This window comes from Puma concolor, chromosome A2, assembly GCF_028749965.1.
Source record: "Puma concolor isolate L17-30 chromosome A2, mPumCon1.1.hap2, whole genome shotgun sequence".
Classification (NCBI taxonomy): Eukaryota; Metazoa; Chordata; class Mammalia; order Carnivora; family Felidae; genus Puma; species Puma concolor.
Window position 1 is genome coordinate 132,629,222 of NC_141668.1, and position 24,571 is coordinate 132,653,792.

Below are 24,571 nucleotides of genomic sequence, written 5' to 3' on the forward strand. Positions count from 1 at the left end.
CTCTAAACCACTTGAAACCACCAACCACCCCTTCCTTCTTGAAACTCTCTTCTCCTTCTATGTCACTCTCGAGGGCTCTACCCTTGACTACACCTCTCCAGTATAGTGGACAGAGATTAGATGACTTTGATGTTCAAACGCCTGCCCACTAGCTTTGTGTGTATGTGTGTGCGTGCGCCTGTATTAATACTTTCTAACTTTTGGCGCTTTCTTCTTAAAAAGTGGAGGTTATATGGACCCCACAGAGTAGTTGTGAGGACTACAACTTAGTAAATGCCACTCTTCCTGTTACCTAAATATAAGATAGACTATGGTTTTTCCAGGGACCCTTCCCCTCCTCTCTCCGTCTTACCCACTCCCTGTGAACTGTAGCCTCTGTACTGGTGGCTCCCCACTAGCTCATGTTTTCACTTCTGCTTCTCTCCTGAGAGCAACCTCTTCCCCTCACTTGGCTGTTTTCACAAGAGCATCATTATTCTCCCAATTACCTGGGCTAGAAATCTGCGAACCTTCATCGATGCCGGGTAAGCCTTTATAATCAACTCCCAGCTCATCAGTTCTCGTGGCACAGTATCTCATTCATTCATTCATTCATCTGACATTAAATTATTTATCAAACTGCCTGGTTCCCCGTTGGTTACAGAACATGATCCCTGGCTTACACTTAAGCATTCAGAAAATTAGAATGCAGCGTACTGATTGCTCTGCAAAAGTTTAGTACAAAACTTGATGAGACCCTATGGGAGACTACTTATCCTACAGTTGGTGGTGAATGTAGTCTGTACAAGCTTCTTAGCTTCAGCTGAATTTTGAGATTCAATAGGATTTAACTCCTTAAAGATTCATGGCAGACGTACAAAGGTAAAGGGGACGTGTGGCTACAGGTACAGAGGCATTAGAGTCCGTTGTTGAGTGTGGCCACAATTTAGACAGGGAGGGAGACACCCGATGGAAGGTACTGATACAGCCAGATTATGAAGCGCTGTATGCCTGGGCCAGTGCTGTGCAACAGAAATACAATGAGAGCCATGTAAGGATTTTACGTTTGCTGCTTCTTGTTTTAATGTCCATTTAAAGAGAGAGCATGTGCAAGCAGGGGAGGGACATGGAGAGAGGGAATGGGAGAATCCCAAGCAGGCTCCGAGCTGTTGGTGCAGAGCCCGACTCAGGGCTCGATCTCACTAACCGTGAGATCATAACCTGAGCCGAAATCAAGAGTTGGAGGTTTAACCTACTGAACAGGCGCCCCAGGATTTTGACTTTTCTCTCAGCCACGTTAAAAAACCTGGAGAATCCGGTATAAATTATAATAGTACTTTATTTAATCCAGTTTTTCTAAAATATCATTTCAACATGTAATCAGTTTATGAAAGACACATTTTACATTCTTTTCTTGGATACTAAGTCTGAAAAAGTATCTCAATTTGGATGTTAAAATTTCATCAGAAGTACTTGATCTGTATTTAAATTTCCTAAAACTTATAGTTGAATAGATGAGTAGATTCACATACCCAAGTTGTTCAACACATACTTAAAAGTTTTCCAGTAGCTGAACCAAGCATCATTTTTTAAATTTAAATTAAGATAATTTGCATTAAAATTACACATGTATTAAAAAATCCAGTTCTGCTGTCATGCTGGCCATGTTCTGAGCGCTGAATAAGCCTCATGTGGCCAGTGGCTTTCACATTAGATGGAGCAGGACTTCTAGTTGGGGACTTGGCCCTTGAGGCAGTGGGGAGCCATTGATGGGGGAGCCACTGGAACAAGGGAGGTGACAGATCAGAAGTGCTGGGATGTGGCCAGCCTACGAGATGCATTCATTCTCATCCAGAGCTACAACGTGATGCAGGCGTGCCCCAAAGTAGACAGGTATGGAGAAGCAGATATTACTTAAGTAGAAGGGAAAGGGGATGGGAATTGTTAATACAGGAAATCAAAGAGAAGGAAGACTGTCAGATAATGCCTCATTTGGAATGTGCCTCCTCCCTGAAAGCCCCTGGCTTGGGTTTGGACGGAGGAAGAAGCAGGTGATCTCTGAGACAAGGTCACGATCGTTTCAGGACATCGAGGTAGAAATGCCCAGAAGCTTGTGGGAACAGAGGGGGTCTGCAGCTCTGGAAGGATATTTTAGTTGGTGAAAATGATATGGGAGTCACCAGACAGAGGCAAACACGAGGTGAAGCCGTGGGAAGGATCAGGTCATTCAGAGAACCTGCTTTAGAGCAGGGGTCAGCAGACAGCAGCCCTGGAGGCCAAATCCAACTGCCACCTGTTTGGTAAGTAAAGTCTTACTGGAAGTCAGCTGTGCTCATCTGTTCATGTCTTGTGTCTGCCTGCATTTGTGCTCCAGCCGAATTGCCCTGAGTAGTCGGGGCAGAGACCCTGTGGTCTCCAGAGTCGCAAACATTTGTTTGATGGCCCTTTTCAGAAAAAGTTTGCTGGCCCCTGCTTTAGAGTTTGGGAGTTGTGAGGATGGAATGCCAGGAGAGGGAAACATTTAAGAATGAGCAGAGGAAGTTCCAGATGTGTAGGCAGAGAACCACTGTGAGCAGGAAAACCTGGAGGCAGAGAGAAGAGATTTTTTTTTCCAAGAGACAATATGAATGACAGCGTCATGTGTTGCGAGAGGTCAAGTGAGGTAAGGATTGAAAAGTGTCAATTGAATTGAGCAACTCCAAGCTCATTAGCAATTGTGGTAGGAATATTTTCAGCAGAGAGGTGGGGCAGAAGCCGGCTCTCACTGGGCTGAGGAACCAGTGGGAGGCAGGAAGTGGAGACAGTGAGGTATCTTTCTTTCCATCAGCTGGCGAGTGAAAGGAAGGAGAGAGCAGGAGGAAGCTGACAGACACTGGAGGTTGAGAAGGATTGTTTTCAGGTGGCCAAGCACACCTGACAGGGGACAGGGCAGAGCTTAGAGGGACAGCTGGGAGAGGGGAACATGGATGGGGCAGGTGCTCAAAAGGCAGGGGGAGGTGGGAGCGGGGCCCAGCCACCGGTTTTTATTCCCACCCTTACTGCCTCTGTCTTCAGGGGTTTCAAGCTCAGTAACCTGTCCTTTGGTCTCCCAGCTCGAGCTCTCTGCCCGGCACTTCTGTAGGTATCCTCGAAGGCTCGCCTTCCCCAGCCCTGCCCGCTTCCTGCTCAGCTAAGGTTCTGCCTGCAGTCTGCATTTTTAGGCTTAGCCACTTCCCCTGGCAGGCCCCTCCCATCCTCGTTGGAGCACGCCCTCCTCGTGCCTAACCTCTTCAAATACAGTACTCCATTCAAATGGCGGGGCGTCACCCAAGTCTTGCCTAATCTGACCCATAATAGGTGCTCAGTTCAGTAGTATTTATGAAGTAGAAATGCAAGCAAAAAAAAAAAAAAAATCACAAGTCATTAAAATTTTAAGGCACATTATAAATTTATTATTGAACAAGAAATGGGACTCATTGCTTTGATTCCATAATAAAAACAGTACAGATTCACATCATTTTTCTCAGCCATGACGCTGTTGGCACGGGAGACTGGATGAACTTGGTTGCGGGGGCTGTCCTGGGTGTTGTACGGTGTTCAGCAGCATCCCTGGCTTCCCCGTAGCACCTCTTCACCAGACTTGCGGCAACTAAAATTTTAGCCTCCAGAGACTGCCAGAAGTCCTCTAAGAGAGCGCCTTTTCCCTCCTGCTTTGCAGATTTGGTAGTTGGATCCAAGAGAAACGATCCTAAGCTAAGTCTTGTTCCAGGCAGTAATAAATGGAAACCACCCATTTTTGACCAGGGACCAAGCTGCCAACGGCTGTGTTCCGTTCCATCGAACAATACGGCCGGGTATCAGAATTAAAATAAGGGCTCCGATGTGTGAGCCGATGGTCGTATCGCTCAGCTACCGTGTGTTAAGACTCTGACGCTTTAACACAAGCTACATTTCACATGCACACACTTCTCTGTTCTTTTCCAAATCAGCTGTTGTGTTCTATTCTTTGATCAGGAGCCTTCTGATACAGGTGAGGTAAGACCTCTCTCATCACAAATATCCACCTGTTGGAAGGAAGCCACCTTTCTGAAAAAGACCCACTGACGCGTATGAACGTGGAGAGCCATTATATCATATTTCAGATTTTTATTTGAAGTGGGTGAATTCATGGGGAAAGAGCAAAGGAAAGACCTCGTAGACTTTGGAGGGTTGTTTTAAGGAACGCTTGAACACGCCCACCTCTAATGGTACGAAAGCTTCCCCTTTAGCATGGTAGACTCCAGTCCCTCTGCTCCTGGGGTGGGCGTCCTCCATGGTGTGGATTTAGTGATGGGCGCGTAAGCTCTTTGATTCCTGTTCGGTCCAGGTTTCCCAGTGTATTGGCATGTGCATGAGTGCATTCATAATTAACCCCTTGTGTCCAGCATATGCAGTATGGGTTGCTAATCCTGCCTGAAAATTAGCCTGTACTTTCTGGACTTGAGCAAACTGCATAGACAAAGAAATACTGCTGCAAAGCCCCTTAAAGATTTGTCTCCAGGTATCGAGGCTTTCAAATGATCATCAGAAGGTTGCTTAGAACAAGGCTGTTTGCAGTATCACCTTCTGCCCTGCTCTGCATTTTTTTCCTTTTAACTACAACTTGATAAATGGGAGCTAATTCTTAACAATAACCTGGAAAGTTAATGTCAGCCTCTAAACGGTCATTAGGAGGAATGTTGACTTTACTGATGCCCTGTTCCTCCTGTAACCAGGAAAAAAGCAGGAAAACATGAAAAAAATAATAATTTAACTGAGAACACAGTCCTACTTGAGGCTCATTTTATGATGGGAAGAAGAGTATTCTGCTCTTGGGAGTTTTTTAGTGGCTTCCCAAAGGTCTGGGTTTTATGGGCTACTCATAATCACTGTGATTTATTGAACACCTACTATATACAAGGCACTTTACATATATTAACTTTGCGTGCTCTCAGAGCACTGTGCATTTTTCATGGTGGCACTTTCCACAGTTCTAATCTCCACTTATGTGTATGACTAATTGATGAATGTGTGTCTTCCATAAAGACAGTCACCTCCATGTGGACGGATGTCTATCAGGTTTTGTTGCTTCTCATGACCCCAACACTTAGCACAGGGTCTGACACATACTAGGTCCAAAATAAGTATTACTTAGAAGGATGACTGAACCCCAATGCAGAATGGTCTGATTTTAGAGAAGGGGAAATGGACAGATGGAGTGGTTGTGTGTGGCGTGCTGAAACCTTCAAGTTGGCAGAGTGGGAAGTAACGTTCACGTGTGCCTGGCCGGAGGCTGCTCCCTTCCCGCCGCACTTGCCTTCTCAGACTTTCACGTGCCTGTGAATCACCTGGGGGATGTTATCAAAATGCAGATTCTTCTCCATCGGGCCCAAGATGGGCCTAAGAATTTGCATTTGTACCACGCTCCCTTGGAGACACCCATGCTGCACTCCGTAGAACCGTGCTTTGTGTAGCTGAGGTCTGCACCACAGGTACAGTGTAATAAATGACAACTTCCTATCTTTTGGAAGCATATGGGGTTCTCTTGGAGAGCCTGGCCATGAGACAGAGTATTTGCACCTATACTGGTCTCCTAAGAAAAGTGCCCCTGGGATCTGCTCTTGAATAAATACACTGGTGCCGTCCATCAGTTGATTATCCAGGGGCCGTGAGAATCTTAACTCAGGTATTGATGATGCTCATGGGCCCCCCTGTCTCCGTTGTAGATCTCATCCCTTTGTACCAGGTGGTGTTCCTGCTCTAAAGATGTCCATTCCCCCCACCACTCACATTTACCACAGCCTTGCCAAGGAGTAGCAACACCTTTTGAAAATTTGAGTGTCTAGTGGATGAATGAGTCCTGTGGAGAAGCTGAGGTCACCAGACGTCAGATGGTCCCACCATCAACTCTGTAGCCATTCAGTGGCCCCAGCCCTCAACGTGTGAAGGGAGGCTGCCATTGACCACCTGCTGTTGGTGCCCCTCTACCTATTCTGGGCACCTTAGGTTCTCCGCTTCTTACTGGCTTGTGTATGACAGTTTCTTCTTAAATATCCCTCTGGTCAACACTTCCTCCTAGGTCTTGAGAAATAGGTACAGAGCTTTTTACTAGGTAGAGTAGGGGGTCCAAGGTCTAGGTGCTTCTCATGACCATTTGATAGCCACATTGTTAGAAGGGGCCTCTCAGAGTTGTGATTACTTACCACCGAGCACTCTGATGTCCAGCCCCACCTATGCTTTGTCACCAGCCTCTGGCTGTTTCACAGTGTCTGGGTTTGACCCTTGCTAACTGTAGGATGATGCCTACATTCTTGACTTAAGGCTGACTGATTCTCCATGCTGCCCAGCCACTCACACCAAATCTATTCAAAAATCTCTGTGCCTGATTGGAGCCTACTTCTCATTCGTCATGTAGCACAATGTCACCGTTTTTGTGTGTATGCAACATTTGAAGATTTGTGTATGTTGTGTTCTAATTGTGTAGTCATAAAAATGGAAGGGGAACTTTTGAAAAGATTTATTTTAGTTCCGTATTTTGAAAACCTCTTTCAAATACTCTTTCCTTTATAGTATTCAGCTGTGCTAAATGTTCTTGAAGGGTGGTTTAATGAGATGAGGACTTACAAGTTAAGGCCATCATTATATTATTGAAATAATACTGAAAGTGAATTGGCAGATACCTGTAGCTTGTCCTGAAGTCACTTATTTGAAGAGCTTGCTTTAGTTCTCTCTACATGGACAGACAAGGCACAGGAATTATAGATGATGAATAAGGAATATACCACTGATGGAAGTTTCTTAAAGCACACGATGCGTTTTCACATCTTTTCTTTTTACATTAGGTTTTCTCCCTTTCGTTTATATTTTTCATTTGTTTGGGAATGTTATTTTGCTTTTAATTCTGTAAACTGTATGCCTATGCCTTTGGATTAATCAGTCTCCCAGAGGCAGTGATTAAAGTGCACAGATGTGGGAAACCACAAATACAAAAGACAGCTTACATCTCTCTCCTCTTTTATATATATAAATTATTCCCATTTTGTAATACCTTAGCATCATGGTCATTGTTCCCATCAAAAATACTGTATTTTGTGAAATGATACAATTATGAGGCATTTCCCATTATGTAGACACCATGTCTTTAAATTATAGCAATTTCTTAAGATTTTAAGGCAAAATGAGCTCTTAGAAGTGTGATTAATAGCAGGGAATGAGGCTAATGCTGGGTCATCAGTGGCACTCCATTACAAAAAACGTTGGGCTAATAAAAGCATCCATCTTTTTGACCAATAAAGCATTTGAGTGATATGCTTATAGTTTTTATCATCTAGTAGTTACTGGGTGCTGAGTAAACTCGGAACCTGCATTGTAGAAAGGCGGCTCTGTGGAAGTGGCTGAAGAACCGCTCCCTGGTGGTGTGCGAAAAGGCAGGCGTGGGAGGGAGGCTCACGTTGGAGCTGCCAGTTGGATCTTTATCGTGTCTTCTACAGGCTTCATACCCATGGCCCAGGAGCCCCGTTCGCTTTGGGGACGAGAATAGAGAGAGAGTCTAGCCAGTTGATTCTTTATTTCTCTAGCAGCGTGTGGATACCCAGTAGGCCCTCTGCAAGTGCTTAGGGAATTGCATCGTTAGAAAACCGTGCTCTGGAGTCAGGGATATAGCCTGGTCCTCAGAGGGGCCTCTTACGTCTCCTCTTGCCCAGTTCCCCAGTCCATAAGCTTGCACCACTCACTGGTATATTGGAAGAGGATTCTTAGGTGGTTCATAAATCATTCACCGGTTCTCATTATTGCGATTTGATGTTGAAGCAGTTCCATTTTCAGTCTGTTTTAATCCTTCCGATAAAGCCAAGGAGAAAGTTTCCATTTGGTACTAGTATGTCTTTAATCTCTCTCTTCCAGTTGTAAGCTCATTATTTAACAAAGAAAGAACATGGTTCCTGCTCAGAGCCTTTGTGGGCAGCAGGATCTAGCTAGAATTTAATAACATTGGTTGGGTTGTGTTACATTTGTTGTAAAGTCTTTCTCTCCTATAAAGGGATACATACTGGCTTTCTCTTTGACGAAGTGATACAAAGTTTCCTCTGCGATAGATTTGTATGTTTGTCAAAAGTGAATTTGAAAAATAGCATTGGTGGAGGGAGAGAAGTGGCAGAGATAATGGTGGTAAAAGAAGAAATGAACGCTTGAGCCTTGGAAACTGGCTCAAGTGTCCTTTCAGATGACATGACCACTCCAAGAATCTCAGAATTTGTAAGGCTTTCCTCCCAGAGAAGATGTGTGGGAGAGAACAAATCATCCCTTACCAATCTTGGGTCTACCCAGAGTTTCCCTGGGATTGTTTTCAGGTTTTGCAACAGTTGATCAAACAGGTTACTTTAAAAGGCCTCTTAATAAATGGATTCTTTCACTTACGATTATTTTCTTTTATTTTGTAAATAAGGCTTAGGAAACGTGGGTTCTGTGGGAAACAAAATAAGTAAACTGGGCACATGCCTCTAAAACTGAAGGTGCATTAGGATGTTTACCACCTCAACTGAGGCAGAGGAAAAGGCACACTATTTATCTTGTTGTTAGTAAGGAAACAGTAAAACCGTTTTTGAACACGGGCGAGTCCTCATTTGGGTAATGATCATGTGCCCCGGTTTAGCTTGATTTTCAAAACTCCAGGGCTCAGTTATGATTGGCCTTTATCAAGCGACATGATTACAACTCTTTGGATTTCCTTTTGGAATTGTAAACCCTCTTTGTAATCCTTCACTGGTAGTCTAGTTCATCCAGGCTTTAGGAAAAGAAAATAAAAATGAAGGTCAAGAGAACTCCAGGAAAAGTAGTGTGCAACAGAGATGGGGAATAAGGGTTGCACTCACAGCATTCTGCTTTTCCTTCTTCAATTCTTTCTCTCTCGAGTTTTACTGGAGCGGCAGACAAGGCGCTTCACTTTTCTTTGTCTCCTGATCATCTAGGCCGTGTGCAGAGAGCAGTAAGCCTGGAATTTGAGAACATGCAGTTCCCAAAGCGTCTGAGGAAGAGTCTTGGTGTTAGCTGTTCCTGCAGCCAGACTGGTTTCATCATCCAGAGTGGAGCAAGGCTGGATTTCCTTCTCTAGGGCAGTGGGGACAGCTCGAGCCCCAGAGGGCTTTCTAGGGCAGGAAAGGGAGAGGTCCCAGTGTCCCTTCCTTGTGTCCACACAGTGGTAACAGGCTCATCCACACACGAGCCTGAGAAATTCCCTCCTGCTTGGGCACAGAGCGCTCGTTGGACATTTCTTCTCCAGTTCTTTATCGAGGCTTCGGGGGCTGCTGTGGTTTGGGGAAAGGAGACTGTCAGCAGGGAGAGGGACTTGGGAGACAAACCGCAGCACAAGACAAAACACAAAAGAAAGTGATGTTAGGGTGGCAGAACAAAGACTGGATTATAGATCCAGGAGATGGGGGAACAGGAGCAGCTAGGGAAGGTGAAGAAAGAAGTTCATAGCCGGACTGGGCGGTGGGCATCAGGGGTGGGCAAAGGGACCACTACAATTCTGTTACACTTTCTAGACAAAGCTGAAAATTCCAGCATGCTGATGCTTAATAATGTCACTGCCACAATACTCTGAGGTATGTCTTTAGTTTTGACTAAAGTATGACTTTAGTATGTCCTTTTCAAATTTTGCTTTGGATATCCAGCAGTGTTTTACTGTACTTTGGGCTAACATAACACAGAATTTTAAAAAGTTAATTAACTTAAAAGAAATGTGAGCTGTAAATTATCAAACTGGTTTTCACTGTGTTTTTGCTTATTAAATATTAAGTACACAGATTTTTAAAAACTTAATTAACTTACACTAAATGTAAGATACAAATTACCAAACCGATTTTCACTATGTTTTTGCTTATTAACTATTAAGTAGTGGAGAGATGTCATTCACACGTATCACAATTAAGTAGTTTAGAAACGTTAGAGAATCTGTAGATTAAAAATAATACTTTAATTGCAAATTGTACATCTAAATACAGTCTCTCCAATAAAACAGGATAGCTTTCTTATAACATAGAGCAAGCTGTTTTACACGTTCTTACACATGAAGCGAATTTTTGAAGATAAAACAATTCTTCATAACACTTCTGTTAGTGGAGACATTGAACTTATTCACTCTTTCGAAGCCTCAGATTTCTTTGATGAGCTGACACACTGAACTCCTGAGTGGCTCTATGTAACATCAACTGATTCATTTGTTTATGTCATGTTTTTTAAGAGCACAATCATACCCTGAGACAGTTTGATCGTTTCATCGTAGTTGAGAAACATCTATTCGTGTGTGGATCCAGTGCACTTAAAGGTATTTTGGAACGAGAAACTTGGGCAGAGGGAACATTTGGGCTTTCCTTCTAGGTAAAACATTCAAGATCCCCATCAGTGTTTCACCCGTATATTTCATTGATAAAAGAAGATGAGCCCAGGAGATGAATGTATAGTTACTCAAGCATGAAAACATTCCAGTCTTTTAAAGCTGTGACCAAATCCAATCCTTAGGAGTTTAAACCATGTGGGTGCTTTATTTTTATCTACGAGGCAGGAAGTAAAAAGGCATTGACTGAGCTCTGTTTGCTTCATCTGGGGGTAATTTTCTTAAAGGGGGCCATGATTTTTTTTGTTCTGTTTTTTTGAGTAATGTCGCCAGTAAAGAGTTAACCGGATTTCACTTGATTCCCTCTGGCTTATGTGATGATGAGTAATGCGAGGTTGGTAACAGCAAATTGTTGTTTATAAGCAAACATGGCATTGTGCAAACAAGCAGGCCTGGTCTCCAACTGGTTTGATTTCATGGTGGTCAGCAGCTGATCTGTGTAACATACAACCTTTCTGCCTCTCTAAATGTCAGAAGAATGACTGTTTGTTTATCTTGCCTTCTTTGCAGCTGTTTACTCTGTAATGCATTTACCTCGACCTTGATTCCCAAAGAGTGGCCCCTTTCTCCTCCCTAGCCCTGTTTACATTAGTCCTGCCCCTGGTGTCACCTATGAAATCTGTTGATTATTCCACCTGGTTAATGTTAAATTACTCTTGTAAGATGATGTGTTTGTTCATAAACACAAATGCTGGGCCCCTTGTTTACTGTACCCATGGCAGCAATCGTTATTAAACAAATATTGCTTTGTTTGCGGGGTGCGAGCAGTGGTTTATCCTGCAAGGTCTGTTTAAAAAACACACACACATTTAAAAAAAAAAAAAAACTTAAATAGTAGAATTTTGATAAAGAAAGAAAAAGGGGAACTTGTCCCTGGAATGTGGTTGAAACAGACTTAGGTTTGCTTTTCTTATCTTTTGCTTGGATGAAGGGGCTGGAGAGATTAGCAAGTTGTTTGGTTTTTCTAAGAGATTTCCTTAGTGTAATGATATCTATGCAGTTGTTTGCTTTTTTCAGAAGGGAGAGCGCTCTCCTGAAAGGCCACTAGCTTAGTAATAGAACATCAGATGGCTACAAAACTCTTTGTGGAGCAAACAAGGACTTAGAAGGTGTAGGAGAAAAAGTCTAGTGCTATGAACAAGGCAGTCACCTTCCAAAGGTACAATCCTTGGATTTTGTGTTCTTGTGTGCGTGCGTTGGGTGTTGTTGTGTGGGCTCCATGGGATCCTGTGTGATGTGTGTACTCGCTCAAGTTTGAAACGGGGAGATTAACTTTGAGGTTAACGTATTGTGAATAAATTCTCTGTGATACATACAAGCGGAGACATCCGTACAATTAATACACCTGATAATGTCTTTACAAGCCAGTGTTTTAATTTTTTACCTGTTATTCTCACCTGTCTCATTTTAAAATGACTTTTATGCATTCTCTCATTTGTGGTTAAGTAAAGGAGACATTGTGTCTCCTTGTTCAGCTTGATGTGTGTGACTGTTGTCCCTTGGTCACTAGGAGTCACATTAGACAATACCAAACATTAGCCTGTCCTTTGTCATGTTTTGCAAACAGCAGAGAAAACAGCTGACATCATCTTTGTTTTTTGTTTTTTTTTAAATTCTTGTTTGTTGCTGTTTCTGAATTTGTGTTGTGTTTCAATACTAGGCAGGGCCTACTGGCATTTGCCATAAATTACAAGGATAAACCACGGAGTGGGTTGAGGGTGGAGGCTGGGGGTAATGACCTTCAACATATTGGGGTCTTTTATATCAGGAGAAAGCCTGTTAATCTATCTGTAAGAGCAAGTTTCGGGGGGAAGTACGTATATGCATACTGAAGTTTTTGAAGGATAAAATTGAGTAATTGTCCCTTGCACGCAGTGGAGAAATGGAAGCACTGACTTCTGAAGACCTGCATTCACTGAACGGCCGTGATGCTCTGAACATATTGTTCGCTCTGGCCGCTAGAGCGGCTAGGGGCTGGAGGCAGAGGCAGGAGATGCGTGAAGTGTCTCATTGCGCCCACCAGTCATTAATTGATGTTAGGAACCTGCCCCCGCATATATGAAACTGTATAAAATATGGAAATGAAAAAAAATAATAATAATACTCTGACCTGGTGGTTGGCCACTTTATTCCACCGGGCTATGTGTGACAGTTCAGCTGTTTGAATGTTCGAAACGATTCAAGTTTGGCCGGCCGTGTTCATTCTCAAACTTCAACTCTGGTTCCGTCACAATGCATTTTCATTAAGCTCCCTAGAACACCTGGCCCCGTCGTACCCTAAGCTGCAGAGGCTTCCTTGTGACCAAGCCAGCAACCTAGCACAGGATTGGCAAAGCTCCTTTTTGGTCTCTGTTTCATTATTTGAGTCCGTCTGGATTAATATGCCCGGGAGTGGGTGTGCCTTCTCCTTTGTACTTCTGTTTCCTAGAGCGGCTCCTTCCTAACCTCCTTGGTTTGCCCACAGTTGCTATGATTACAGCACTTAAACTCTCGTCCACCAGGAGGGAAGGGAAACAAGACCCACGGTAGCTGACCTTCTGAAAATATAAATTGGACGTCTGTAACTTTTACAGGGGTGGGTGTCTTTGTCTGCACTTATTGATGACTTGCAAAGACTCTAAAAGTTCGATTAACACAGTCTGTGAGAGACCCACACACTTCCTCTGAACAGGTTGCTGCCTCGGGTTTGGAATTCAGGAATTCCTTTTCTTGGGAAATGCAGAGTCTTCTGTCTTTACATCGAAAGCCTGGTAGAGAAGGGAAATCATGTTTTTGTTAGGAACATTATTTTACTACCACCCTATTCCTCTAACTCTGTTGTGAGTCATGCATTACAGGGAAAATTAAACATCCTGCTCGCCACCTTTTTCCAGTCCAGCTGAATTGACTATTAACTCTCGACCGTGGCTTTGCGTGGAGTTTCTCGTTGATTGATGATCTTTAAATTTTCAACGATTGGGACCATCCTCCTTCCATTGTGACTTAAAATGATTTAATGGCTTAAGTTAGTTTCTGAGTTTCAGAAATCCAAAATGATTAGACTTTCCAAAGGAAGTACAGGACTTAGAGTATTTTAAAAGTAGGAACATACAGGTGGAGGCCAGCACAATCTTGATTTCATTTGATTGGGAGGTCGGACTTGGAGTTTTCTCCAATGTCATTCAGTCATTTGCCTAAAAACTCAGCAGTTATGTATTTAAATCCCTACCCCAGTGGTCCCCCGTATCCACGGTTTTGCTTTCTGTGGATTCAGTTACCGGTGGTCAGCTGGTGTTAGGAGGCAGATGATCCTCCTTCCGAGGTACTGCCAGAAGGATGTGTCACAATGCCTAGGTCAGACACCTCACTTCAGCTCATCATGTAGGCATTTTATCATCTCATGTCATCGTGAGAAGGAGAAGGGTGAGTACAGTACAATAAGATATTTTGAGAGAGACCACATTCACATAGCTTTTATTAGTTTATAACATTATAATTATTCTAGTCTATTATTTATTATTGTGAACCTCTTCCTGTGCCTGATTTCTAAGTTAAATGCTATCATAGGTATGTAGGTATATATAGAAGAGAACATAGAGTATAATAGAGTTTGGTACTATCTATCCATTGGGGGTCTCAGGACGTGTCCCCCGTGGATAAGGGGAGCTACTGTATATATAAGGTATACCTGAAAATATAGTTGAAAATGAAGGTTTTTAAATTTTTTTTTTTTCAATGTTTATTTATTTTTGGGACAGAGAGAGACAGAGCATGAACGGGGGAGGGGCAGAGAGAGAGAGGGAGACACAGAATCGGAAACAGGCTCCAGGCTCCGAGCCATCAGCCCAGAGCCCGACGCGGGGCTCGAACTCACAGACTGCGAGATGGTGACCTGAGCCAAAGTCAGACGCTCAACCGACTGAGCCACCCAGGCGCCCCGAAAGCATTCTTTTTATTTTTATTTATTTATTTTTTTATTTTTTTGTTTTCAACGTTTAATTATTTTTGGGACAGAGAGAGACAGAGCATGAACGGGGGAGGGGCAGAGAGAGAGGGAGACACAGAATCGGAAACAGGCTCCAGGCTCCGAGCCATCAGCCCAGAGCCCGACGCGGGGCTCGAACCCACGAACCGCGAGATCGTGACCTGGCTGAAGTCGGCCGCTTAACCGACTGCGCCACCCAGGCGCCCCGAAAATGAAGGTTTTTTTAAAAAAGTTGTTGTTAACAAAATGGAGGTGGAGAGGCCAGGAAGGGGATCATTTTACTCCGAATGCCTCTTCATCCATTTACTTGATAAATACACGGCACTTCCAAAATACACAGAGAAGTGGGGCTCACCTGGGGCTCGTGTTTTACCCGAAGTGGGGCACGAGCTCACCCGATGAGGGGCTCAAACTCACGAACCGTGAGATCATGACCTGAGTTGAAGTCAGATCTGTAACTCCTGAGCCACCCAGGCACCCTTTGACTGATAAATACAAACTAGTCCCTAGCTCTTTTTTGTTCTCCTCCTTTGAACTATAAAGGTAAGAATGCTACCATATTACATTATTAACAGTGAGCCCATTTTTCGTCCCAGACTTCTCGCCCAACTGAGCACCTGTAGCCCTGGGCTCTCCCCCTCTGACTCTCTGAGGTGTATTCAGGGCATATACCCACTCCTTTTCCCACAGCAAGCCCCGCATTTCCTTTAGGAAATGCTCCTTTAGGACACATGTACCGGGGCTTTGTGGGAGGCGTGCTCCTGGAGCTGTTTCTTTCTCTGTTGAGACGCCCAGCCTGACACTTCCATGGTATCCTCAGCCTGAAGGATTCCAATTTTGCCCTCAACTTGCATATGGCTATATAAGTAGCCTTTATTTTTTTTTTAAGACGCGTTTTTGACTATTTTGTTGCTCCTGAACTTTTTCTTCCTGAGCGCTAAATGAAATTCTAGATTTTTAAAGATAGATCTAGATATTTCCAGTGCACGATAAAGTTGATAATACATAAATCATTTTTAACAACAGGTAATATGCATAATTTATGGTGTTACAGTGCTATCTTTTTGATATTTATGATGGATAATGCTCAGTTTTTGCCCTCATATTACTGCTTTAAATTATGCCACAAGAAAATTAATGAGAAAGTAGATTTATGGGTTTCATTTGTTTGTCAATTCGGAAATTAATTGGGTGTTAATTTTAGCCGTCCCTCATCAGAGCAGGACTTGAGTATGCGTACATTACTTTGCATTCATTGTAGCTTACCTCCCATTTACTGTGGGTCACTAGCTTTGCACACATTAAAATAGCCCTCCGGCTCATTCCCTTGATTACTTTTTGAACTGCCATGCATTAGAAAATTTACGCCTTTCTGTTATAATTATGAAAATTTGGTATTGGAAGATAGTGCTTTCATAACACAAGGCGGCACACTGACTTCTCTTCCTAAACTTGACCCTTGGATAGTCTTTCCGTGAAATTGGGGCCCCTGCCAGTGGGGGCAGTGGATAGACGGACAGTAGTGTCTGAAGTGTTCGTTCACAACTTGTGGGAGTGATCTCAGTGAGAAATTAACCAGCTGGTGTTACTTTTTTCTCTTATTTCATTCTTCCTCCCCCCCCCCTTTTTTTCCCTTTGAGAATATGCTATGAAATCCTCACTTAGGGATAACAAATCTGCATCTTGGGGCCAGTTGTGGCCCTTCCATCCTGCCCTTTCTTCACCTTCTTCCGTAATCCTCCCACCAGTCTTTCTTCTTCTCTGTGCCTCATGCTAGGAAACATAAAGTCTCCATTCGACTTTCCTCAGGGTTGCTCTGTGCTCTTGAGTCCCTAGTTTGAATGGGAGGATTCAAAATCTTGCAAGAGGATTAAGAGGAGGGTGCTGGGTTAGTGTCCTGCCACCTTGCTCTTTGCCGGCTGCTCGGGAAGAAGTCCCTCAGCTGCACCTTGCTCTTTAAAACTCCTTTATGTGTATTATGTTGCCAGGTAAACCATTTGCACATTGAAAGGGAACGGTTCATTTACCCGATGAGACCCAGAAGAAAATGTATGCGTTATATCTTCATATAGACAAGTTTTTCTTCTTTTCTGATGGCATGAACGTGATGATCAGTATGGATTTTGCATCATCATGATGCAACATCAGTACTTCTTTTAGAACTAGAGCTTAGACTCACTCCCGCCTTTATTCTTGTCCATTCTGCAAACCCTGCACGGAGTCTAACCGATGATGTTCAGTGATTCCAAATTACAGAAATTCACACCGTCTCTCCATTCTTAGAGTTACTGTCCTCCTCCTTCCCTCCTTCTCATCCCTCAGTCTGTCCCTCCTTCCTTCTCACTTCTCCTCCTTCCCCGTCTCTGTCCCTCCCTCCCCAAGCCCCTTCCTCTCTTCATTTCCCTTTCTTCCTTTCCGGGAGCTTCTCTTAGCTCTTCAAACGCATTCCGTTTTCCTTCTTTCATGGCACATGATGAACAATGAGAAAGAGGATCTTTCCTTTCGGATAGGAGGAGAACCACGTCATCTCTGGCATCATTTTCCTAAAAAGTGATTTCACCATTAACTTCTCTTCTCTTCCCCCCATAGAAGTAGAAATACATTTTACAAAACTATGTTTAGTTTAATTTACACATCCTTTCATGAACAGACCAAGTTCTTTAAGGGCATTTATTCTGCTTCATATAAATAATTGATCAGCCGAGTTAATTTACTTCTGCCTGACTTGGTCAACCTTAATTAACTGCCCTGGAATCGAGACTGAACTTTTTGTTAGCTTAAAATCTTTCACAAGCATATGATAACAAGGGCTTTGTTTTCCCTAAATTTTCAGCATCAACACTGTAACCAAGGAAATAATCATAATAATAAAGCATTGCTTTAATTTACTATAAATACATTGGCCTGGACCTTATGAATTTTCCAGAATACTTCCAGAGTATGCTCTGTTGGCAACGACAATAAATAAGCATGCTAAACTCTGTTCTTACCCCTTTCTGCATGTTCCTTCAGCACAAAAATCGGTCTTTTGAAATCAGTAGCTCTGTCATGTTTCCAGGCAAGACACGAAGTGGCCATTCTGGCTGCTCAAGCTTTCTGACATCCATATGATTGCAGCATCAGCCTGCTTAGGGTTGCGGTGAATGGATCCTATGTGACTTAAACAGACCTAGCTCATTCAGAGGAAGCCAGAGGAGGATTTGTCTTTGCGTCTGGAGGGGCTTGTTGGTGGCTACGGGGTGGTCGTGTCTTCTGGGTACATGACTTCATGTCCATGCACTTGGGATGATTGGGGATCATTTCTTGTTCTCGATTCGCTGTGGAGCAAAGCAGTTCGTTGGGCACAGGGAGTCCCAGAGGGAAGTGGAGGTTATACAGACTGAGGGTCTGTGACAGGTTCCCTCTAAGAAAAGAGGGTTCGGCATTAGAGAACACACACGCCTCTCCTATACGTTGACCTGCTTTCAGATGTGATGCTCAAATTGTAAAACTCAATAGAAGAAGACAAATAACGTTGTTTGCTAAAGAATGCTGACACTTTCATCTTGGTATTTTAATGCTTTTCTGTGTCCACCTGCCAGCTTCCTACTGTCTTTGTGGGGATTAGTTTTCTTTTCATCGATTTACTAATTCACGGCCCTGCACAGGAGTTTGCAAACAGGGAATTCTCTGGCACTTATCGAATGGACAAATTCATGTCTGGAATGGGAAATTATTATGGCTGCATCTTTTCCTTGACCCGCTGAGCTTTAGTTTTCTTATCTGTAAAATGGGGATAAACTTCACCTGCCTTTTCCTCCCTGATGGACTCGTTACGATTTTGAAAAGTACCTCAGAGAGCCTTGTAGTTTGTGAAGTGCTGTACAGACATAAAGCCTTATTAAATGGCTTGGAACATTCCATAGAAAGAAGTATTGCCAGCCCAGATATTGTTAGAAATGTTCTTAGACATCGACACTCCTAATTTTTCACATGTGCTTTTCAAAAAGCTGTTTTCTCCTGATTGGTGTGGGAGATTATGGGAAATTTTAAATCTTGCAACCTACATACTACTGTTAGCACTTGACTAATTAAGGACATCCTCAGACCAAAATAATCCTTTATGCAATTTCGGTCCCAATGCCTGCACTCTCACAGACCCGATTTGCAAGCCAAGTTGCTTGGCACGATGCCTGCAAAACTTCTCCTGGAGGACTTGGCAGTCTTCTTAGAACTGCGTAGAGCAAAACCTTCTCATCAAATTGTGGATTGGAGATTGTTCTTAATCCACCCACCACCACGGTGTCAAACCAAGGAAACAGAAGCAGGGCCAGTCTCTTAGACACCTGTTCTGAGGTCAGGCGTCCCGATGGCCACAGGCTTTGAAAGCAGTCTTCTTCCTGTATCTCTGCTCCCTGGGGACCTGACATCTGGCTAAATATGCCCCATTTTCTGAGGGCAGGTAGAGATTTTATAGTAAGCAGTGTTTTTGTCTTTTGTCTTTGACTCCCTATTCCCTGATATGAAATGTACAGGCCTTGCAGAAAGTTAAAAAAAAAAGTTTCTGTTTTTTCTTTAGGTATGCTTGTGACATACCCTAAGAATTCAGTGAATTTCCTTGTTAACTACTGTTAAGACCACCATTTTCTCCCTCAAATACCTAACCACTGTCTTTTCCTTTGTTTCTATACAAATGGGCATGTTTGTGAAACAGAAACTGAAACATTGGAGGGGGTACAAAAAAAAATCCTCGCTGTGACAAATTAATTCCTTTTTTGGCAACGAACAAGGTGCTCGCACGCCTGGTTCTTATATCTTAGAGAAACTTTTATTTGTATTTTTGATAGATTTTATACTCTACGGACAGTAAGGATATGAATGCACTCTTTAAAGGACTCTCATTACTGGAAAGTCTGATCTAAGGAGAAGAGAGTGAATCAGCTGTTGCTTCTGACTTTGTTTCCCACCTGTTAACAAAAAAATGCCATACTTAATCCCCCTCAGGACTGAATTAACTTTAAAAAATAAGTCCTCTGGGTTTATGAAGTTTGTACTCAAGTTGGATCATACCACGCACTGAAAGGAAATGAAGAAAGATGTCAGTTTTTCTGCTTTTAATTTTTCATTAGATTTTCATGGAAGTCTATAGAAAAGGGATTTAACCCAACCTCTGGCAAGAGGGCAGTGTCCTGTAAAGATGTCCCAGGTATTTTAATTTCCCTGTTGTCACCTATTTCATGTGGAGGGGAGAAGTCTGTAACGCTGGTTAATAATATTGTCTTTCCATGATGCAAAAATATTTGCGTTGGAAGTTTTCAGCCCTTTTATCCGAGGTTGGTATTTCACATTAAAGTTTTAATATTCAGACATTTCTCAGCTCTGATGTTTGAACTGTCAAGCCCTTCAGTGACTGTTGTTTTTCCTGTTCAAAGTCCTAGTCTCTGAATTTGGAGTACGACCCTGCCATTTCCATTGTTTGCTCCCCACTGCACCTCAGCTTTAGGAAAAGACATGGTTAAGAACTTTGACACCAGACTGAACTTGTTTAAATCTTGATTGCACCATAGCTAGCTGAGATTTATGCTGGGCAAATGAAAATAGTTCTCAGGGAGCCCTAGTTTTCTCACGTGCAAACTAGAGATACCAGTTGCATTCAGAAGGAAATTGGTGAATATACATAAATCAGCTGCAGGAGGGCTTGGTCCAACACTGGTGATCAATAGATGGTAATAATTGGTACTAGTAAATATTATTCTGTATCTTTTGTCATCATCAGACGCCTTTGCTGAGAGCTGAATTGGCTGCCTAGGAGAATGGTTTTGTACCTAGAGAGTAACTGGGCAGAATGTGGACTGTATTTGCATGCAGTTGATATCCTCTGGGTACTTACACCTTGTACTATATATATATATATATATATATATATATATATATATATATATATATGGTGTTTTATATATATATATATATATATATATATATATATATATATGCTTTTTATTAGACATTTTGTACTTTCAAATTCAGACTTTTCTTTTCCTGGCCTGCCTAGGCCAGATTTTCTCCAAAGTAAATATAAGAAGGCCCAGACCTTTCAGGCCTTAAAACCAAACTCTAGAGGTTAGTCATCCAGCATGAGAAACACCTAACTTTGAATGGGATTTCTTAGGACCATTTTAACCATAGGACAATGATCAGAGTCTGAATTTATTTGGCTTCTGAAAAGTGGGGATTTTTTTCTCCCTCAACGTGGACTATCTTACTGGAATGGCCCATTTTGAAGACTTTTCAGTACCTGAATGATTCCGAGGAGTACGAATCTTTAAATGTTCTTCCGCTTTTGACCCCTAAGGGTTTTCAGCTCGAATTACCTCGGGGGGGGGGGGCCCTCCCGGGGGTGTGTGTCAAGTCTTGATAGACTGAAGTTGGAGAAGATTCCTCCAGGAGTGTGGCATCCCCCCACAGAGCCCGCACGTAGTAAAATTTAACGTTACACCTAATATGCTGCGTAGAACGACTTTCTGGTTTTTGAGCAAAACATCGAGATAGTCACAGAAATTTAACCATAAATCCTGAATTCACCCAGAATTCTCCCCCCCCCCCCAAGGGGAAAAAGCCAATTTAAAGGACCGCTTACAACTAAAACTTGAAGTTGGCCTGACACCTCCGTCCCCCCAAACCAGGGGACTCAGCCGCTGGCAGGGCCACACCGAGTGAAAGAAAATGACAACTGTTTACGGAGTTTGGCAGCGTGGAAGGAAGGCAGGGCCCTTCCCCTGGTGCACAACAACTGTTTTAACAGCTGCTTTTTTCTTTCTCCCCCGCCCCCCCCCCTCCCGAAAATCCCTCTCTCAGGTTTTTGAGTCATGATGCAAGAATCTGGGACTGAGACAAAAAGTAACGGTTCAGCCATCCAGAACGGGTCAAGCGGCGGCAACCACCTGCTCCCGTGCGCCGGGCTTCGCGAGGGGCGGTCCAACGGGGAGACGCCGGCCGCGGACGCGGGGGCGGCCGACCTCGCGCACGTGCAGCAGCAGCAGCAGCAGCAGCAGGTACTGTGCCCGCGCCGCGCGCCCCCGGCGCCGCGCGCCCACACGCCCGCTCCCCTTCCGCGCTCGCCCGCTCGCACGGCTTCGGGCCCGGCCTGGTCGGCCGCCTGGCCGTCAGCGGCACCTAGGAGCCCACCCGTGGGCCCGAGAGGCCGCTTCTCAAGCCCTCGGGAGTCCAGTGTTAACCGTTGTTAACAGTGAGATGGAGTGGACCCCCCCCCCCCCCCCGGCACCCCTCCCAGCCCGAACTGTGTGCACGTGAAAGGTGCCCTCCTTGCAGTACAGTGGATCTTTTGGAGAGATGGATTCCCCGTGCTTGAATTAAAAAGTAATAATAATAAACAGGCGTATGAAGCCTTGTGAAGAAGGGCACAGAATAAGGGATCTAAGATTGAGTAGGTGAATAAGGAGAATAGAGACAGACGCAGGCAGGCATGGGTAGATAACAGGGGAAACACAGACCTAAGTGGAAGAGATGGCTTCCTGCTACCTGTAGCATTTAGGGGTGCGGGCCGCTGACGCATGTGGCTTGTGTACATGTGACAGTTGGTATGTGGCTAGATCCTGTTAATGTTTTCAATGACCTCTTATTGGTGGCTCCCGAAAATACATATAAATTGGGACATACTCATTCTTGTTACATCCTTTGAAGGCATGTCAGCGGTTATGATTCAATATTTCCAAATGGTAAAGGTGACCCAGGACATGGTGTTGTGTGGCCAAAGTGTGGAGGGAAATTCAAATCAGTAAATCGCATCCACTCGAGGACAGGATTGTTTCTCCAGCGTCTCTTGGAATCAGGAAGTATGATTTATTTTTGTTAATAATGGATTGTTTTTGTTCCATCCTAGTCCTTGATTCGTTTATTCAGTACGTAGTTACGGTGCCTTTGCAAAAAGCTGAAAAAAGAATGATATGTCTTTGGGCCTTTCGGAAAGAAACAGAAATCGTTGGGGGATGAGGAGGAGGAAGGCGAACCTTTTCTCATACTATTTTCTTGGAATCTGTATCAGACAAGTAGAAGGGAATCCCTTTTTGTATTAGATTATATAGCCTTTGACAGACTCTCAATGTGTTTTGTTTTCTTCTTGCTAAGAATTTTTCAAAATACATAGAATCGTTACATAGACGTTAGTGGCATCGATGTGAGACCATGGGACCTGCTGGGGGCAAGATAGACAATAGAGAAAAGAAAAGGGAACTGACAGACAAGCTGAGGTCTTAATTCAGAGGGCTTCGTCTGAGTGACTTGGCCTCTCCCACTGGCAGTCCACACCATCTGTGCATGCACCTTGGGCATCCCATCAGCTGGGATTCATGATATATGTTGTCTGTAACGTTTATGCACTTAAATGAATGCAAATGGCTGGATTCTAACCACTGAGGTTCGCAAAAACTATGCTTAAATGGTAGAAAGGTATCATGTACGTGTATCATTCACGTGGTGTTCGCAGATATTTTTGGTTATATTGAGAAGGAACAGTTGGTATTTTGGAGTGCCATTTTCTATGACCTTGCCCTACAGAGTCCAAGATCGCCTGGTTCATTATGGAGCAGCTGAGGTGGGGCTCTTGACCTATGTGGTGTGAACCCCACATACTTAGTATTTAAGGTACATTAAATACATGGGAAATTCACTTCTTCAGAGTTTTATATGAAGAACTGAAAATCATTTACTGTCTTAAAGTAGTAAGTCAGCCAAAATCTCTACATCTATAGCATCAACACACACACTTACACACACACACACACACACTCACACACCCCTACACCAATAACAGCAATAACACATTGGCCTCATAGACAGTTTTGAAAGTGCATTTTAACAGCATCTTCCTTAAAAAGCATCAGTAAAAATAATTCACATCTCTCCTCCTTATCTTGTCTGTGACCACTTTGAAAAAGAGGCTGTTCTGTGTTATGGATGTCAAAACCTTTGACTGTACTTTGGGACTCTATGTAAATACTTTTTGTAACAATTTTACTTTTATTTGCTATTGATATGATTTAGGAAGAAACAAAGTAGTTGGGTTTATCATTGTGGCTAAAACCCCACATATTGTGGTTCACAGGCCTTTTCAGTCTTGTAAAATAAAATACCGACAGCTGTGCGACCCCTCTGAGTGTACAATGAGGTTCTTAACAGGTTGTCGGAGGACAAGAAAGTCTGTAGATGAAATGAGAAAAACACTACAGGGCTGAAAAAGTTTCGCGGGACTACCACCGTGTCTTTCCAGCCTAAAAACTGCAACAATGAAGCCCTTTTGAGAAATGTGAGGGTCCGCGTGATGGACTCGGGTTGTTTTCGTCATTCTTATTCTACAGGTTTTTACTTGAAGTGCGAATCCCAGCAGTGAGAAAATCACAGCCATGCTGAATTCATTACTGCGGTAGTCACACAAAACCACGGATAAAATTTCAATAACTGCAGGCCACAGTTGAGTAAACAGTTGCACTGAAATTTAATTCCTGTTGACTTTTCCCCCATTCCTCGCCAGGGGCACATTCTGATTCTGTAGCACAAAGACAACAGGGGTTACAGCTTTGATTAATGTAGGACAGTGGAAGAGAATTAGAACTGTAAGATATGTTAGAAGTCCATGGAACAAAAAGATGTGGCTTAAAAGGGCTTGGTATGAAAATGAGTTAATTATGCTGTGTGTAACACTGAATGTTCTAGGATTTTCCAGTTGCACCAGTGCAATCGTTGATGATGTAGGGAGAATTTTTACCTAGTGCCAGGACTTTAAATAAATGCAAGCCTTTCCATGTTTGATTCTTATTACCAAAGATAATTACAAATGATAGCAAGTGCCCTTTCAGAATGGAGAGCTTTCACACAGATTAGCTGTGGAAGGAGTGACTTCTAGACTGGGATTGGTCTGTAGGTTGGCTAAATTAGGTCCAAACAGGATAGTTTAAAAAAAAAAAAAAAAAGTTCATAGCTGACAACCTCAAAAGGTGGCGGGAATCTGGCTTTTCCATCTTCTCTTGAAAAATCAGAAGATCTGGTCACCATAGACCAGTATTCCTACAAGGGCAACAGTTGTTCAGGGATGAATTGGTCCTCAAGTCAGGGAGCCTGCAGCCCTCCAGTCCGCCCCAGCTCCCATCTAGCAACAACGCTCCTTTGTGGCCCTTTAGGCCTTGGAGTTGGTGGTTCTGTGGGATGCCATCATCACTCAGAAGCCATCACCCAGGGAGAGGTGC

The 24,571-nt window shown here is 43.4% G+C and overlaps 1 protein-coding gene across 8 annotated transcripts in view; it reads left to right on the forward strand.

The window, feature by feature from the left end:
- Positions 1-24,571, forward strand: part of FOXP1 (forkhead box P1) — a 512,855-nt gene that overhangs the window by 250,783 nt on the left and 237,501 nt on the right. For 6 of the 8 annotated variants that reach the window (XM_086697593.1, XM_086697592.1, XM_086697602.1 and 3 more), the window contains exon 3: positions 21,168-21,364. In XM_086697593.1, the coding sequence (XP_086553719.1) occupies positions 21,179-21,364 (186 nt within the window). In that variant the 5' untranslated portion in view covers positions 21,168-21,178. Of the gene's footprint in view, positions 1-11,382; positions 11,529-21,167; positions 21,365-24,571 lie in introns of those variants that run through there. The other 2 variants (XM_086697595.1, XM_086697596.1) reach the window with 2 other exon arrangements.